The sequence below is a fragment of the Neofelis nebulosa genome, chromosome 2 (genome assembly GCF_028018385.1).
Source record: "Neofelis nebulosa isolate mNeoNeb1 chromosome 2, mNeoNeb1.pri, whole genome shotgun sequence".
NCBI lineage: Eukaryota > Metazoa > Chordata > Mammalia > Carnivora > Felidae > Neofelis > Neofelis nebulosa.
This window is the reverse complement of record NC_080783.1, coordinates 8,456,210-8,471,318: the sequence shown is the minus strand read 5'-3', so window position 1 is coordinate 8,471,318 and position 15,109 is coordinate 8,456,210. Positions and strand designations below refer to the sequence as shown.

At 47.4% G+C, this 15,109-nt stretch overlaps 1 protein-coding gene across 9 annotated transcripts in view; it reads left to right on the top strand.

Annotated features, from left to right (window-relative positions):
- The window catches only part of ARMC9 (armadillo repeat containing 9), a 155,287-nt gene that overhangs the window by 54,932 nt on the left and 85,246 nt on the right, over positions 1-15,109 (top strand). For all 9 annotated transcript variants that reach the window (XM_058701661.1, XM_058701641.1, XM_058701650.1 and 6 more), the window contains 5 exons: positions 2,897-2,989; positions 6,422-6,512; positions 7,769-7,892; positions 10,562-10,701; positions 12,375-12,451. In XM_058701661.1, the coding sequence (XP_058557644.1) occupies positions 2,897-2,989; positions 6,422-6,512; positions 7,769-7,892; positions 10,562-10,701; positions 12,375-12,451 (525 nt within the window). The remainder of the gene's footprint in view (positions 1-2,896; positions 2,990-6,421; positions 6,513-7,768; positions 7,893-10,561; positions 10,702-12,374; positions 12,452-15,109) is intronic.

Below are 15,109 nucleotides of genomic sequence, written 5' to 3'. Positions count from 1 at the left end.
CCCCCGTGTTGACATCACAGTTGCCATTGCCTTCCCTCGGTCATTTCACATAGGCAGTTTCTTTCTTTCTTTCTTTCTCTCTTTCTTTCTTTCTTTCTTTCTTTCTTTCTTTCTTTCTTTCTTTCTTTCTTTCTTTCTTTCTTTCTTTTTCTTCCTTCCTTCCTTCCTTCCTTCCTTCCTTCCTTCCTTCCTTTCTTTCTTTCTTTCTTTTTCTTCCTTCCTTCCTTCTTTCCTTCCTTTCTTTCTTTCTTTTTCTTCCTTCCTTCCTTCCTTCCTTCCTTCCTTCCTTTCTTTCTTTTTCTTCCTTCCTTCCTTCCTTCCTTCCTTCCTTCCTTCCTTCCTTCCTTCCTTCCTTTTTAATGTTTATTTATTTATTTTGAGAGAGAGAGAGAGCCCCCAAAATATGCAGTTTCAAGACTGCCCCTGCCGCCTGGTCTGGAGCCACACTCCTGGCCAGCACGGTCGGCGTGTGAGTGCCCAGAGTCATTCTGACGTGACAGCTTCACCAAGACTTCTGCATTCAGGCGTTGCCGCGTGGCCATTGGAGCAGACAGCAAGGGTGGACGCTGATGAACCAGTCTTTAAGGGAAGCAAAGCCCAGTCTTCACACTGGTCCCAGTTAAGCCAGTGGTTCGGGCTTTTTGGTCTCAGACCCCTTTACACTCTCAGAAATTACTGAGGACCTGAAAGCCTCCAGTTTATGTGAAATTTATCTATAAACATTTATAATATTAGAAATGAAACTGAGAAAATGTTAAATATTAATCCATTTAAGATGAACAATGAACCCAGAACATAACATAAATGACAATTTTTTTTTATAAACTATTTTCCGAGCAAAAAAATTAATAGGAAAAGCAGCATCCTTATACATTTTTGCAAATTTCTTTAATGTCTGCTCTGATGGAGGACAGCTGGATTCTTACATCTGCTCCCCCATTCGATTTGTCACAGTGTCACCCTTCATACAGCCTCTGAGACATTTACTATGAAAAAGATAAACCGTGTGTTAGTATTATGAAAACAATCATGACCTTGTAGGCTCCCTGAAAGGGCTTTGAGGACCCGTAGGGTTCCCAAGATGACACTTTGAGAACTACAGGTCTAGGCCAGTGCTGGTTGGCTCTTTAAATGATCCGTTCTAACTTACCCTGTAATCGTGTCGGACTCCTCATGGATCCCTGAATCTCAGGTTATGTTGCCATCAAAATGCCTTTGAGCAATTTCCCCGTCTCTGGGTGGAAAAAGGCCGCCTCACTTGCTCTTCTGATGGTTGGTGGTGCTTCCTGGAATGTGGTCTCGAGCATGCTCTGAGGATGACTCTAGCCTCAGCGGGAAGAGTCCTGCGATCGGTGGTGATGCCTGCCTCAGTGGACGAGGTGGGCAGCGGGAGTAATCTCGGGGGGCCATCCCTGCCCCAGATGTTGCCTCTCTCTGCTCAAGTCAGCAAGCCCTTTCCTTGGCTGCTAGATTGTCTGCCCGGCACGTCCTCACAGTTCGTGCCGCTGGGCTCTTGGTGACACAGGGTAGTCCTTGGCTGAATGAATGACATTGTCACAGAATAGTCAGGAAAAGTAAACCTGTGTCTTATGATTTTGTCTGTGTCCCACTCCAGCCCAGCAGCCCCGCATGTGACACTCTTGGCACACCCTCCTTTAACAGAGTGCCCTCTCCCCTCAGGGCCTCCTGCTTGGCCACAGTGGGTCCAGCCTGTCAGCGACACCTGCCTCCGGAGGCCTCCACCTTTCGGTTCTGGGGGGATCTGCCGCTCTTGTCTTCTCACCATGTGGTCCTTTACACACCCAGTGCCTCCTTGGCCAGAAGTAAGGCCTGCGGTCTCAGGGATTGTTAGGAGGATTTTCCTGGAAAAGCAAGGACATTTGCTCACTTTAGTTATGTGATGTTCTCGTGTTGTAATTCATACCTGTACACACCCATATGTGCACACGCACACACATTGCACACATGACATTTTCTTTCCTTCTTTCTTTCTTTCTTTTTAATGTTTATTTATTTTTGAGAGAGAGAGAGAGAGAGAGAGAGAGAGAGAGAGAGACGCGGTGTGAGCAGGGGAGGGGCAGAGAGAGAGGGAGACACAGAATCCGAAGCAGGCTCCAGGCTCTGAGCTGTCGGCCCAGAGCCCGACGCAGGGGCTCGAACTCACAAACCGCAAAATCATGACCCGAGTCGAAGTCAGAGGCTTAACTGACTGAGCCACCCAGGTGCCCCACAACATTTTTTTTCTAGCCCTATGGACATGAAGTAAATTCCTCCTTAACCCGAGACTTATGGCTCTCAAGATATACAAAATTCTACGCATCTACACTCTACGCACACGCACACGCACACAATATTGCTGCAGCGGTCTGTATAGTAGAAAGTCTAATTTGTTGGCAACACATTTGCTCCAAGCCCTCTTCCACCTGCCCTTTGTCCACCCCCATCACTGAGCTCCACTCACCTGCACCCTGCATTTTCACGCCTCCCTGACCTTTACCACACTTCCTCCCCCATCGCCATGCTCACATTCCCGTGTGGTGGCTAATGGTCTGCTCATCCTTTATGGGCCAGCTCTTGAGGCCCTTGCTGGCAAAACCCTCTCTAGATATTGGTGAGCTCTCCCTTATCTGTACACTTGCAGTCCGGGCATTTTACCACTTCACTTCTCTGGAGATTCCACGTGTGCAGGTTGATGCCTACATCACCCATGAGGAAATACGACATTGTAACTCGCTAGTTGACTGGTTGGCTGGGTAACTAACCCTCCCCACCCGGATATTATTTACTTTGGTTAAATGTGTGGTTACCGGTACTGCCATTTAAAAGATGCCCGCTATGGGAACATTTTCTCCATATTAAGACTTAGATCTGTTACTTTTCTTTTTCTTTATTCTAGCGCTTGACCACATCCCATCCTGGAGAGCAGAGGGAGACCGTTCTGGAAGCCTACATTGGCAACGACCTCCTGGACTGTCACGGCCACGGCCAGGTCTGCAAGAGGAGGGCCAGAGCCCAGCCAGGGCCTTTATTTCGAGGGGATGATCTTAGCAAAAGGAGGAGGCTTTACTTTTTATGAGATTTTCAGTCTAGTGACTGTATGTCAGCCTTGAGCTCCTGTTAGCTGGTGAGATCTGCTATTCACCCCACACATTGGCCCACTTTTCACCTCTGGTAGAGTCCTAAACAGGTTGAACTGCCTGATTCAACTCTGGAGCTCTTGCCTGTCGTTTTTCCTTTTCCCCAAATCCCAACTCTTTTCCTGACCCTGCCGAGTAACCGTGAGTCCCGCAAGCCCAGCATGATTTACGGCCGGCAAGGCGGGTGAGCCAACCCAGTTGTTTTCATCTGGGCCCGACTTGAAATGTGTTAACACTATGTTTGTATATAGCTTCGGACCAGATAGGTCTGAGGATGCGGTGGGGAAAGTATGGGATTCAGAATGAGATTAACTGGTTTCAAACTTCTGCCCTGCTGCCTCTGAGCCAGATTAGCTTAAGTACATTACTCTTAACCACCTCTGAGAAGGAGCCTCACCTGCCTTGTGAGGTTGGGAGGATGATTGCGTTTGGTCACGTGTGGGAAGTACTTGACCCGGTGCCCAGCACAGAGTAGCCAAGGCATGGCGGTTCCCCTCCCCACTCCTCACCCCCTTACCTGTTGCCAGCACCAGGCTTCGCTGGGCAGGAGGAGGAACGAGCTCTTGAACATGGCATATATAAAGACACCGCATTTCATTGTCCCACTGAATGTTTATCCAAAATGACGTAAATACTTTATCTTCCTATTGTTAAGCTCACAGCGTGTGCGCTGAGTGGAATATCGATACCCCTTAGGCTCGCCGATGAGACGGCACCCTGCAGAAACTAATCATGTTAGTTGTGCCTGTTGTGCACACAGGCGGTAGCGTTTGAGAATTCTGAGTTGCCAGTTTATTCTTTGAATGTAGTTTTCTTACTGCTCCCATGAAAGAGTTATGTTAAGTTTAAAAATCGTCTCTCAGATTCGTGACTTATTTTCTTTTATTTTTATTTCTTTAAAAAAATTTTTTTTAATGTTTATTTACTCCCTTTTGAGAGAGGGAGCACGCGTGCCAGTGGGGGAGGGGCAGAGAGAGAGAGAGACACAGAATCCAAAGCAGGCTCCAGGCTCCGAGCTGCCACTGCAGAGCCCAGAGCGGGGCTCGAACTCACAAACCGCGAGATCATGACCTGCACTCAAGTCCGACACTGGACGCTTAACTGATTGAGCCACCCACGTGCCCCTTTTTACTTCTGCTTATATTTATAATGGCATTGCAACCAACTTATCAGACATGAAGCAGTTGAAAAATACATTGTTGTGACTTTATAAACTCAAATGCAAAGAGTAAATTCAGTTGGATCTTTCTGAAACTATCTTATTTCATTGAATCTGAGATGCATTTTCCCCCCATGTTAGCATCTGGGAAATTGGAATGTATCTAATACTTGATGGCCTGTTGTAGTTTAATTGGCTGCTTTTCTTTCTTGGTTGTATATATAAAAAAATAATGTATCCTCTAATGAAAGATGCCTTAGGTTTTCCTCTCTCTGTTTTCTCTGTTCTTTTTCTGAATGTGGCACCTCTTGAACTGCTTCTCTGATTTCCTCTTGTGTCTCATGTTTTCCATATTTTTCTTTTTGCTTTACTTTCCGGGAGATCTCCTCATCTTTATTTTCTAACCTTTTAGTTGAGTTTTTCATTCTCCCTTTTTGTGACATTCTGGTTTTTTTTCGTGGACATAATACAACTTCTTGTATCTCTGAGGGCATTAGTGACACATTTGCACTTATTTCTAGTTTTCTTCTCCCTTCACCGTCTCGTTTCCTTCAGGTTGTTCGCCCATTTGTTTTGACCTTATCTATCGCCCATATTGGAAACTTATCTTGAGTTTCTGATAGACCTTGTTTAACTCATAATGTTTTGAGTGGGGGGAGTGAAAGCCGATTGGAAGTTGTGAATGCGAGGGTAGGACCTGTAGACACAGTGCTCCACTGGAGGGTGAGCCAGGTGGGCTCTCTATTAGGAACCTCTGATTTTAGGATCTCTGGTTCTTTTCTCTTGGGCTGGTCATTTTCTTCTAGGAAGAGTCCTCTGTTCTCCTACCTAGAGGGTGAGGATCTGGGTGCAGTGTTCCGGGACTCAGGTAGGAGAAGAGGACAGGGTATTCCCTGTTCAGCATTCTTTCTGCATTTAGGCACTGCCCCTTACCCCCTTCTGGTGTAGAAGTCCTGCTTACCTGGGCCAGGTGCCCCCCCCCAAAAACCCTTTGTGCTACCCTTGCAAGAGACCAATGGGGGGGAAGTATGCGGTAGGACAGTAGTGTGGGAGCAACAAAGTGGGATCTAGCTCCTGCTCTAACAGCTTTCATTCATTCTTCTTTATTTTTTTCCCTTTTGAGGGTTAAGTGCTGTAAATTGGGTAATTCCTCATTGTCCATTGCTGCCTTTGAGACTTGACATTCTTGGGTCTGCTAAGTCTGTTACTGCCCTGCATTCCTGATTCCGAAATTGTGTTACATTTCTTGTTCTGTCTCTCTGTCCTTCAGAATTCATGTATTTAAAAAAAAAAAAAAATCCTGGGGTGCCTGGGTGGCTCAGTCGGTTAAGCGTCCGACTTCAGCTCAGGTCACGATCTCACGGTCCGTGAGTTCGAGCCCCGCGTCGGGCTCTGGGCCGATGGCTCAGAGCCTGGAGCCTGCTTCCGATTCTGTGTCTCCCTCTCTCTCTGCCCCTCCCCCCGTTCATGCTCTGTCTCTCTCTGTCTCAAAAATAAATAAACGTTAAAAAAAAAATTTTTTTTTTTTAAAAATCCGTTCACTGTAGTTTTACTGTGGTTTGCAGGGAGCAAAATTAGATGTGTGCGTTGGAGCTATCATTAACCTGGAAAAACATTAGCAACAGCAATAGCCAACAGTATTGCCTCCCTTGTGCCAGTCACTGTCTAAGTGCTCTGTGTAACTGGTTCTTTTTTTTTTTTTTTTTTAATGTTTATTTATTTTTGAGAAGGGTGGGGAGAGGGGCAGAGAGAGAAGGAGACACAATCCGAAGTAGGCTCCAGGCCCTGAGCTGTCAGCACAGAGTCCAACACGGGGCTCGAACCCACGAACTGCGAGATCGTGATCTGAGCTGAAGTGGACAGTTAACCGATTGAGCCACCCAGGCGCCCGTATAATTCGTTCTTTTAATTTAGAAGTCTGAATGACTTATTTTTTGTCAACTCTCATAAAAAATCAGTTGGAAGTGGAGATTTCCAGATGAAGCGTTGGCTTCAGTCCCTTTATTTCACCTCTAATAAATTGACACGGAGGAAGGGAAGAGCAGACCCAGAGAAGGGACGTGTGTTTACCTGTCACTTTTCCTTAACCTCATCATTTTCCTCTTTTGCTGTGTTTCCCCCACAGAGGAGTGTGCTTCAGCTGCTGCACTCCAAGAGCGAGGTGGTGCGACAGTACATGGCCCGGCTCATCAATGCCTTCGCGTCCCTGGCGGAAGGTAGAGCGTCAACTTTTCCTCCCAGAGAGCAGCTAGGTCTTATTAATGCTTTTTATTCCTTTGAAAATCGACGTTCTTCTTCACGTTTCTTAAAGATGCTGTACGTCCCCTCCATTTATTCCTGTTTAGTGCATCTAAGGTGTTTTGTGCAAATTGGCTGTTGTCATTTTGCTTAGTTTATGTCAGAGCAAATTTTGATGGTTTTAGAGTTTACTTTATAAGCCTTCTGGTTTTATTTTGTGAGCTTTCTGGTTTTGTAACCATAGTATTTCACTGGCTTTCAAGTATATAACAGGTAATGCATTTTCTATAGTTTTCTGCAAAATAAGGTTAGTGAAATAATCAAAGCTGATTCCAATAAGCACTGCACCATTTCCTTCAAAGGAGTGTAACCTCTAGGGGCTCCGGCCTGGCTCAGTCGGTGGAGCGTGTAACTCTTGATCTTGGGGTTGTGAGTCTGAGCCCTATGTTGGGTGTAGAGATTACTTAAAAATAAACTCTTTTTTTTTTTTTTAAAGCCTGTAATCTCTTAAACCAAGAGGATTTGAAAATTCCAAAGATAATACACACCAAAGCTGAATTCAAGATGATTTTACAGGGTGCCATTATCTTCCATTAAGTTCTACTTTGTTTCAGCTTTTTAAAATGTGAATAAAGGGAGTTTTCAAATGATGACTAGATGATACTCCAAAAGTTGGGTCAGTCATTCATTTGCTTGTTCTTCTGTCTGTTCTTACAAGGGAGGGTACATGCATTAATGTCATCTGTATCAAGACACAAGTCACAACAGGCTAGTGGTAGCTCAAGGCTTATTGTAGGGTTCCAGGTATGGTTCCCAACTCCTTCCCCAGGCCACGGGTGTGTCTCGAAGGAGCAAGGAATGTGCCAGAAATCATTACTGCTTGGTTGCCTCTATTATAAAGACTAAGGGCCCCATAACATACAGATTCCTTACCCTCTTTCTCCTTGTAGATCTGACTTTTGGGTTCAAGATTTCAGGTAAATAAAAGGGCTCCCCACAAAAACATAGTGATGAATTAATTATGTTTAGATTACAAAAGGAGTCATTTTTTCTTCATTAGTTGATTAGATAAAACCAACTTTGCAGAAAAAATATGTTTTAAGTTTTTTAGAACCTAAAATTACCCAAACTCTACGTAACGTTACGTGCGAAGTGTTCATCAAAAGTGGTTTTGGAGCATGAACTTAGCACAAGATCAATTCTTCTGCTTGTGCGTCTCTGGTTATATTATTAGGTCGTCTCTACCTGGCCCAGACCACAAGGGTGCTGCGGATGCTGGAGGAAAGGCTGAAGGAGGAAGACGAGGACGTCGTCACCCGGGAGAACATTCTCGGGGCCTTGCAGAAGTTCAGCCTCAGGTGCTGACCGCGCAGTAGGTCATGGTAGCTCCTAACAGTAAGGCTTAGCCACTGTTTGGTCCCAGTAACAGCCCAAGGGGCACGTGATATTTTCAGTTAACATTCAGGAGAGGTTGGGTGACTTTCCAAGATAGGGCTGGAAAGCCTATCTCTGATCCTCGAAACCATCCACTCAGGAAGTGCCGCCGTGGTGTCCTCACGAGCACCACGGCGGGGACCAGCCAGGGGCTGGATTGTGTCTCAGGCCACGTCAGGGGTAGAGATGCACACGTGAGTAAAACCTGATGGAGCTCAGCTCAGCGAGTCGCTCGCAGCCTCTGTGGGAGATGTGCACGGGGAGGAGGAGTCACAGGGGGTGTGGTGGGATGTCCATGGAAGGTGGGCGGAGCCTCCCGCTCCCCAGTCCCTATATCCCAGCGGCCCCCCCTGACGTCTCCATCTGGACCCTGTTATGACTTGGATCTCGTAGCCACCTGGAGCTTTTGTTTGTTCTTCGTTGACAGCTTTATTAAGGTATACTTTCATAGTACGGAATTCACCCCTTTTAAATGCACCATTCAGTGAGTCTTAGTAGATTTACAGAGTTGTACAGCCACCACCACAAGCTAACTGTAGAACACCTCCATCACCACGCAAAGAAACCTCATGCCCACCTCCAAGCCTCATTCTTACCCCCGGCCCCCGGTAAGCACAAATTTGCTTTCTGTAGTTACCCGTGCTGGACATTTTAGATAAATGGAATCCTATAATGTGTGTTCTGTCGTGACCGGCTTCATTCACTCAGCATCATGGTTTTAAGTTCATCAGTGGTGTAACATGTGTCAGGACTTGGTTCCTTCGTCATGCTGAGTAACGTGCCATTTTATGGACAGAACACATTTTGCTTATCTATTCAGCGGTTGACAGATGCCTGGATTGTTTCTACTATTTGTCTATTATGCACAAGCCTCTTAGGAACATCTGCATACAAGTCTTTGTGTGGACACACGTCTTCCTGTCTCCTGACTCGGTGTCTAAGAGTGGAATCGCTGAGTCGTTCAGAATTCTTGCAGCATGGCGTTCCCTCCTGACCACCTCACTTTCTCTCGGCCTTAGTAAGAAATCTCAGCTCTTTCTGACCATCAGCCCCCTTCTGGACATACTTTCTTCCTGTCAGATGTGGTTAACTTTTTTGTTGTTGTTGTTAGAAAGAGTGGGGGGGGAGGGGCGGAGGGAGAGAGAGAGAGAGAAATGTGGTTAACATTTGATTGATACGCTCTCGCTAGTAGCCCAAAGCCTGCAAAGTGACTTATTCTTTTTTTTTTTTCTTTTTTTCCCCCAAGGTGACTCATTCTAAGTGTGTATGTTTCTGAGGGAAAGCGGTAGGTAGTTAGCTCCTACTATTTGCCAGGTCCCTGCCAATGCTTCTTGTTCTAACTATGTGAATTGAGAAGATCTGTAAGTAGTAATATCCAGTTATTATATTCCTCAGATCATATGAACACTTTGTCTCTGTTTGTTTATAAAGATAATTTAGCCTGGTGTCGACTGCATTTGGAAAATTTTTAGAAATTCAGTGACTATAGTTAAGTAACAGAGATAAGATAACAAGGAAGAAATACTTCTTTCTGGGAGTACAGATATTTATTGCCAGTTTTTTCTTGCCCTACAAACAGTAATTTAAGCTTCTCTGTTCTGGAAATATGCTTCATGTTTTTGCAGTTTTCTGGGGTCTGTACAGTGAATGTAGAGAGTTAGGATTACCAAAAGAGTGTAGCCTTCATTGTATTCCAGTAAATTTCACCGAGGTGGTGAGTGTGGTGTTTAAGACTAGCACAGATAGGCACCCGGCTGGCTCAGTCGGTAGAGCGTGTGAATCTTGTTCTTGAGGTTGTGAGTTCGAGCCTTACATTGGGTGTAGAGTTCACTTAAAAATAAAATCTTGAAGAATAGCGCAAGTAGATACTGTCCAGGTAGGAGTTTTACCATAACCTGTTCATTAGGAGATGTGCAGTGGTGGTTCCTCCGTGGTGTTTTGATTTTCAAAGGATTTACACGACTTCATAGTGATACCATTATGCCTGATCTCATCAGTTCTTAAGGCCGGCATGAAGACATTCACCATAACACATTTTGATGAGGTGTTGGATTTTGTAAGGTTTTATACCTAGACTCTGGGTGGAAAACAATTCTGTATCAATTATACGACCCACATCATTCAACTACCCTTAGTTTCTAGAGACCTGACTCAAAACGGGATTGGGCTGGTTGTTTGCTTTTCTTGTTTTTCACACAGCTCAAGTGCCTAGCTGGACTAGAGTTTACTAAAAACGCATTTATTGGTGATGAACTATTCCTATGGCTATCTCCCGGGTCAAGTAGGCCAAAAGCTGTCAATAAATATTTATGAAATATTGGAAGTAATACTCTGCTAATTGTAAATGTTGAAAAAGAAACTTTCAAAGTAGGAGGCCTCCTGACTGCCTTCTCTCTGTCTGAACCCTTAGTAGTACCCTCAAAAGGTAAAGGCATCTGTTGTTTCAGCTGTGCAGGTCTAACACCAAAATATCCTTCAGAGTCTGTATCTCCTGCACAGTTTGCCTATTCTAACAGGTGTGCACATCACCCCGTAGTCTTGCAGGGAAGGTTTCTCGACAGATTTAGTTGACCTGTAGGCTTTTGCATCCTAGGCGCCCGCTGCAGACAGCGATGATTCGAGACGGCCTCATCTTCTGGCTGATTGATATTCTGAAGGACCCCGACTGCCTGTCTGACTATACGCTGGAGTACTCGGTGGCTTTGCTCATGAACCTCTGCCTCCGGAGCGCAGGTCTGATAGCACCCCTCCCCCACCCTGTCCCTTAGACCTCTGGCTCCCCCCCCCACCCTGTCCTCCATCCCCCACCCCCGCCTCCCAGCCCCTAACTACCCCCCCTACACCATCCCCCAGCCCTCTGGCTCCCCCCACAACCTGTCCCCCGTCCCCCCCATCCCCCAGCCCTCTGGCTCCCCCCACAACCTGTCCCCCATCCCCCCATCCCCCAGCCCTCTGGCTCCCCCCACAACCTGTCCCCCGTCCCCCCCATCCCCCAGCCCTCTGGCTCCCCGCACAACCTGTCCCCCATCCCCCCATCCCCCAGCCCTCTGGCTCCCCGCACAACCTGTCCCCCGTCCCCCCATCCCCCAGCCCTCTGGCTCCCCCCACAACCTGTCCCCCATCCCCCAGCCCTCTGGCTCCCCCCACAACCTGTCCCCCATCCTCCCATCCCCCAGCCCTCTGGCTCCCCCCCTACCCTGTCCCCCATCCCCCCCATCCCCCAGCCCTCTGGCTCGGGTGAGAACCCGGACCACCACCCAGCCTGCTGTGGTTTGCCTTTAGTCTCCCTCATAGAGAACTGAAACAGAAGTAGGGTGTAAAACATTTCCAGCTAGTTATACAGTTGGTGAATCCCTGAAGCCAAATACCTTGCTGCCCTTGGAAATACCATTTTATGTGTTTACAGCACCTGCAGTAAGAGGAAATTAAAATACTTTATATTTTTCTTCATCTTCATTGCACTATTCAAAGGCAGGAAGTTAAGAATTCTGATCCATTCTGTCCCAAGACAGAGAACTATGTTTCCAGGATTCTACAGGGTTAAGTCGGTGGCAGAGCAAGGACGCCCGCCCGACCAGGCTCCCTGCTCCTCACCACAGCAGTCTCCCCACTTCACACACCGCCCCCCCGGAGAGGGGGTTTTCACGCGCACATCTCAGCTCATCTGATCAGTAAAGGCAGTGATCGCAGCTTTTCTGCAGGTTCCATCCATGAAATGACCCATTACGGGGATAGAAGAAGCTTCTTTAGAAGAAGTGCCAAGTCCGGCCTGTGGCCGCCCTCAGTCTGAGCAGCCCCAGTTTGTGGAGAAGAAGTTATGTGGCTAAATAGCTCCGGGGTATTCGTTAGAAGCTTCTTTGCCCTCGGATGCTTTGTAATCTGCAATCTGCACGGCCTGTGTATTGTTGACTGACTAAATGACTGTTACTTCAGTCTTCTCTTAAAAAACAACATATGCAGATATCCCAGCTTTAAAGCATTCGTCAGATTCTAATCAGCTTCTCTTACTATCATCAGTTTATTTGCAGTGATTGTTACAATGCTATTTGAACTTGCTAAAGCACCTGTGTGAGTTTTGTGACGCTGGCATGTGCACTTAGGAGGTAGAATGTTGCCCCGTAATGTATCGTGTGTTCACTGACATGACTAGCTCTGTGCCACCGTCTCCACTCGGAGTGCACGGCCTATACCGAGTTCCTTCATTCTGCATCACCCTTTGGTAGATGTTAATAATCGCTAGGGGACCCCAGGAGGAAGAAACCGAGGCCCGGATTGCTTAAGTGACTCACCCAGGGTCACACAGTTCATTAGCAGAGGGCCCAAGGTTTGTGCTCAAGTTTGCCTGACTTGAAACTGTACTTCTGAGTTTAGACACGTCATGTTTTGTTCCGTTGTCTTTTCTGAAGGGAAGAACATGTGTGCCAAGGTGGCAGGCCTGGTGCTGAAAGTTCTTTCGGATCTGCTCGGCCATGAGAACCACGAGGTACGGGGCGGCGCCGCTAGCCTGGGCTTGGGGGAGGGCTGGCCGGGTTAGTGCGTGCGCTCTGCCCCCCCACATTCTGCAACCGGGAAGCCGGAAATCGATCCCCCACTCCTCATTTCCTGTCGCCCTGCCATCACTGGTCCTTGCCAGGTCCCCCTCGGGACTTAATCTCCTCCTTGTCACCCGCCCTGCTTCATTCCACCCCACGCCGATTCTCCCCGGGGTGTGTTTGTTTAACGTACGTCTGTGGACACGTACGTGGCCTGAAAATGTAGTTAAGGTTATGTGTTGCGTGCATCATCATGTAAATCATATTGTGCTCTAGATCTCACTCTTTTCAGACTTTTTCACTGTGTTTTGAGGACTTTACTGTGTGCTTTGTATACATCTCATTCCTTAACTCCCGCTACTGCAAAACAGCCCCTGTTTGCAGTGCCCCCATCCAGTCCCCCGGGCTTGTCGGCCTCCATTACCTCCAGTTCTCAGCCGCCACAGGGTCCTCGGTGCCATGGCCACACTGACCCCCCCGAGGCCCCTGGGGTGCAGACACTTCGTCACTGCTGGCTCGCCCCACACGGCGGTCTCAGGTCAGAGTCCCGCCACGCTGTCCCGCAGAATGGCCTTACCAGCTCCTGCTCTCCCCCGTGGCCTCCCCAACACTGGGGTGATTTTCTGTCGTCTAACCTGTGTGCCGCAAGCCCTTTTTAAATAAAGTGGAGGTCTCGATAAACTAATTAACAGAAACTTATAAACAGTATGAGGATTCTCTCTCCTGCTTTCTACAGACGCCTGTGCAGAAACCACGACATCACTCTGCCCCTGAGGCCAAAGCCTCCACAAAAACCTGGCCTCTTTAGCCAGATCAACTACAGGGGAGTCTTAGCAGGACAGGACAGAGTACCGCTGGGTCAGAGTGAGGCACTTGGTTTCCCTGTATCCATTCCCGTTGCAGACAGCTCCCCTTCTGTTCATTTCTCTCCTACCCTAGGTCCCCTGGCCCACCAACTGCGTGACCCCGGCTGCGTCAGCTGGCAAGGGTTCCGTGGTTGTGACAGTGCTTGATGAGCTTTTTATATTTTCAGATCAGGAGCCCTCGACTCCTTCTAGACTCTGTTCTCCATTTTATTCAACTACGGCGGTTGAAGCCTGTGGCAAATTTGTCTCTGATAGTAAATGTTGGTTTCAGGTGTTGGCACCAGTATGCTTCCTACCTCTGAGAACACAATAGACCAACAGATGTAAATCTTGTAATTGTCACAAATGCATTTGCCCTGAAGATGAACTGGAAAGTCTCCCTGTCCACATGTTAGAGCCTAGAAATGTGTTTGCCACACAAATAAATGCTCCGTGCACGGGTCCTGTGTGAGGTAGTCATAGTCTTGAAAGACAAAACCCAAAAGCCATGAAGAAAAAGATACGCATATTTGACTTTGTAAATAGTAGACTTTTTGGATATGGAAAAAGATGCCATGATAAGAGTCAAAGGACAGATGATACCCTGAGGAAAAATTGGCCTCACGTAGGACAAAAGTTCCCTTATATATGAAGATCTCCTATAAATTGATAAATACAAGTCAGAAGAAGAAGATAAAGTACACACGGGGGCAAGTTACAGAACAGGAAATCTTGATGACCAGTTTGGCCAGTGGTCAGGAAAATGAAAGAACAGCCATAGGACGCCTTTTATTATTTTTTTTACCCATTAGATTGGCAAAGACTAAGGGACAATAAAGTCCAGCGCCAGAAAAGACGGGTGGGACACGAGCCCTTCACTGCTGTGGAGAGTGTAGCACAAAATCTACTCAGAAGGGAGCTGCCATTGATCAAGCACCTGCCATGTACCATGTCCTGTGTGGCTTGATGTTGGGGTTACCTGTGTGAGTAAAACATGAGTCCTGTCCTCGAAGAGCTCACAATAGGGGAGACAGAAGTATAAATATGAACCCAGTATGGTAGTGGGGAGATGTGCAGGAAACAGAGCTGAGTGGTGGGGCGCCTGGGTGGCTCAGTCGGTTAAGCGTCCGACTTCGGCTCAGGTCACGATCTCGCAGTATGTGAGTTCGAGCCCCGCGTCGGGCTCTGTGCTGACTGCTCAGAGCCTGGAGCCTGTTTCAGATTCTGTGTCTCCCTCTCTCTCTGACCCTCCCCCATTCATGCTCTGTCTCTCTCTGTCTCAAAAATAAATAAACGTTAAAAAAAAAAAAAAAAAAAAGAAACAGAGCTGAGTGGGGGGGGGGGGGGGGGGGAGGGGCCCGTAAGTAACGTGGGATGTGTGCAGGAAGGGAGGGGCAGGGGGACATGATACTGAGGCCACACCTCGAAGGCTCCTACTGAGGAGTGAGGACTTTCCAGGTAGGCTCTAGGGAAGGTTTACGAGGTAGGAAGAGGGACGATTTGGCCCACGTTGTAGAATTTTGGCAATGATGGGATTGTTGGGCTAACGTGTGAACATCAAAGGCAGAGACCTTTTGGGAGGATCGACGTCGCCTGGGTCATGGAGGATGTCCGAACAAGGACCGTGGTAGTGTGTGTGGAAAAGAAGGGTTCCTATCAAAGGCAGCTTGGAGACTCAACACTGGAGAGCAGAAGCGAGAGCATTCGATGGTGACTGCAGCGGTACTAGCCTGAATGAGCAGGCCGACAGTTAAGCAGTGGCAT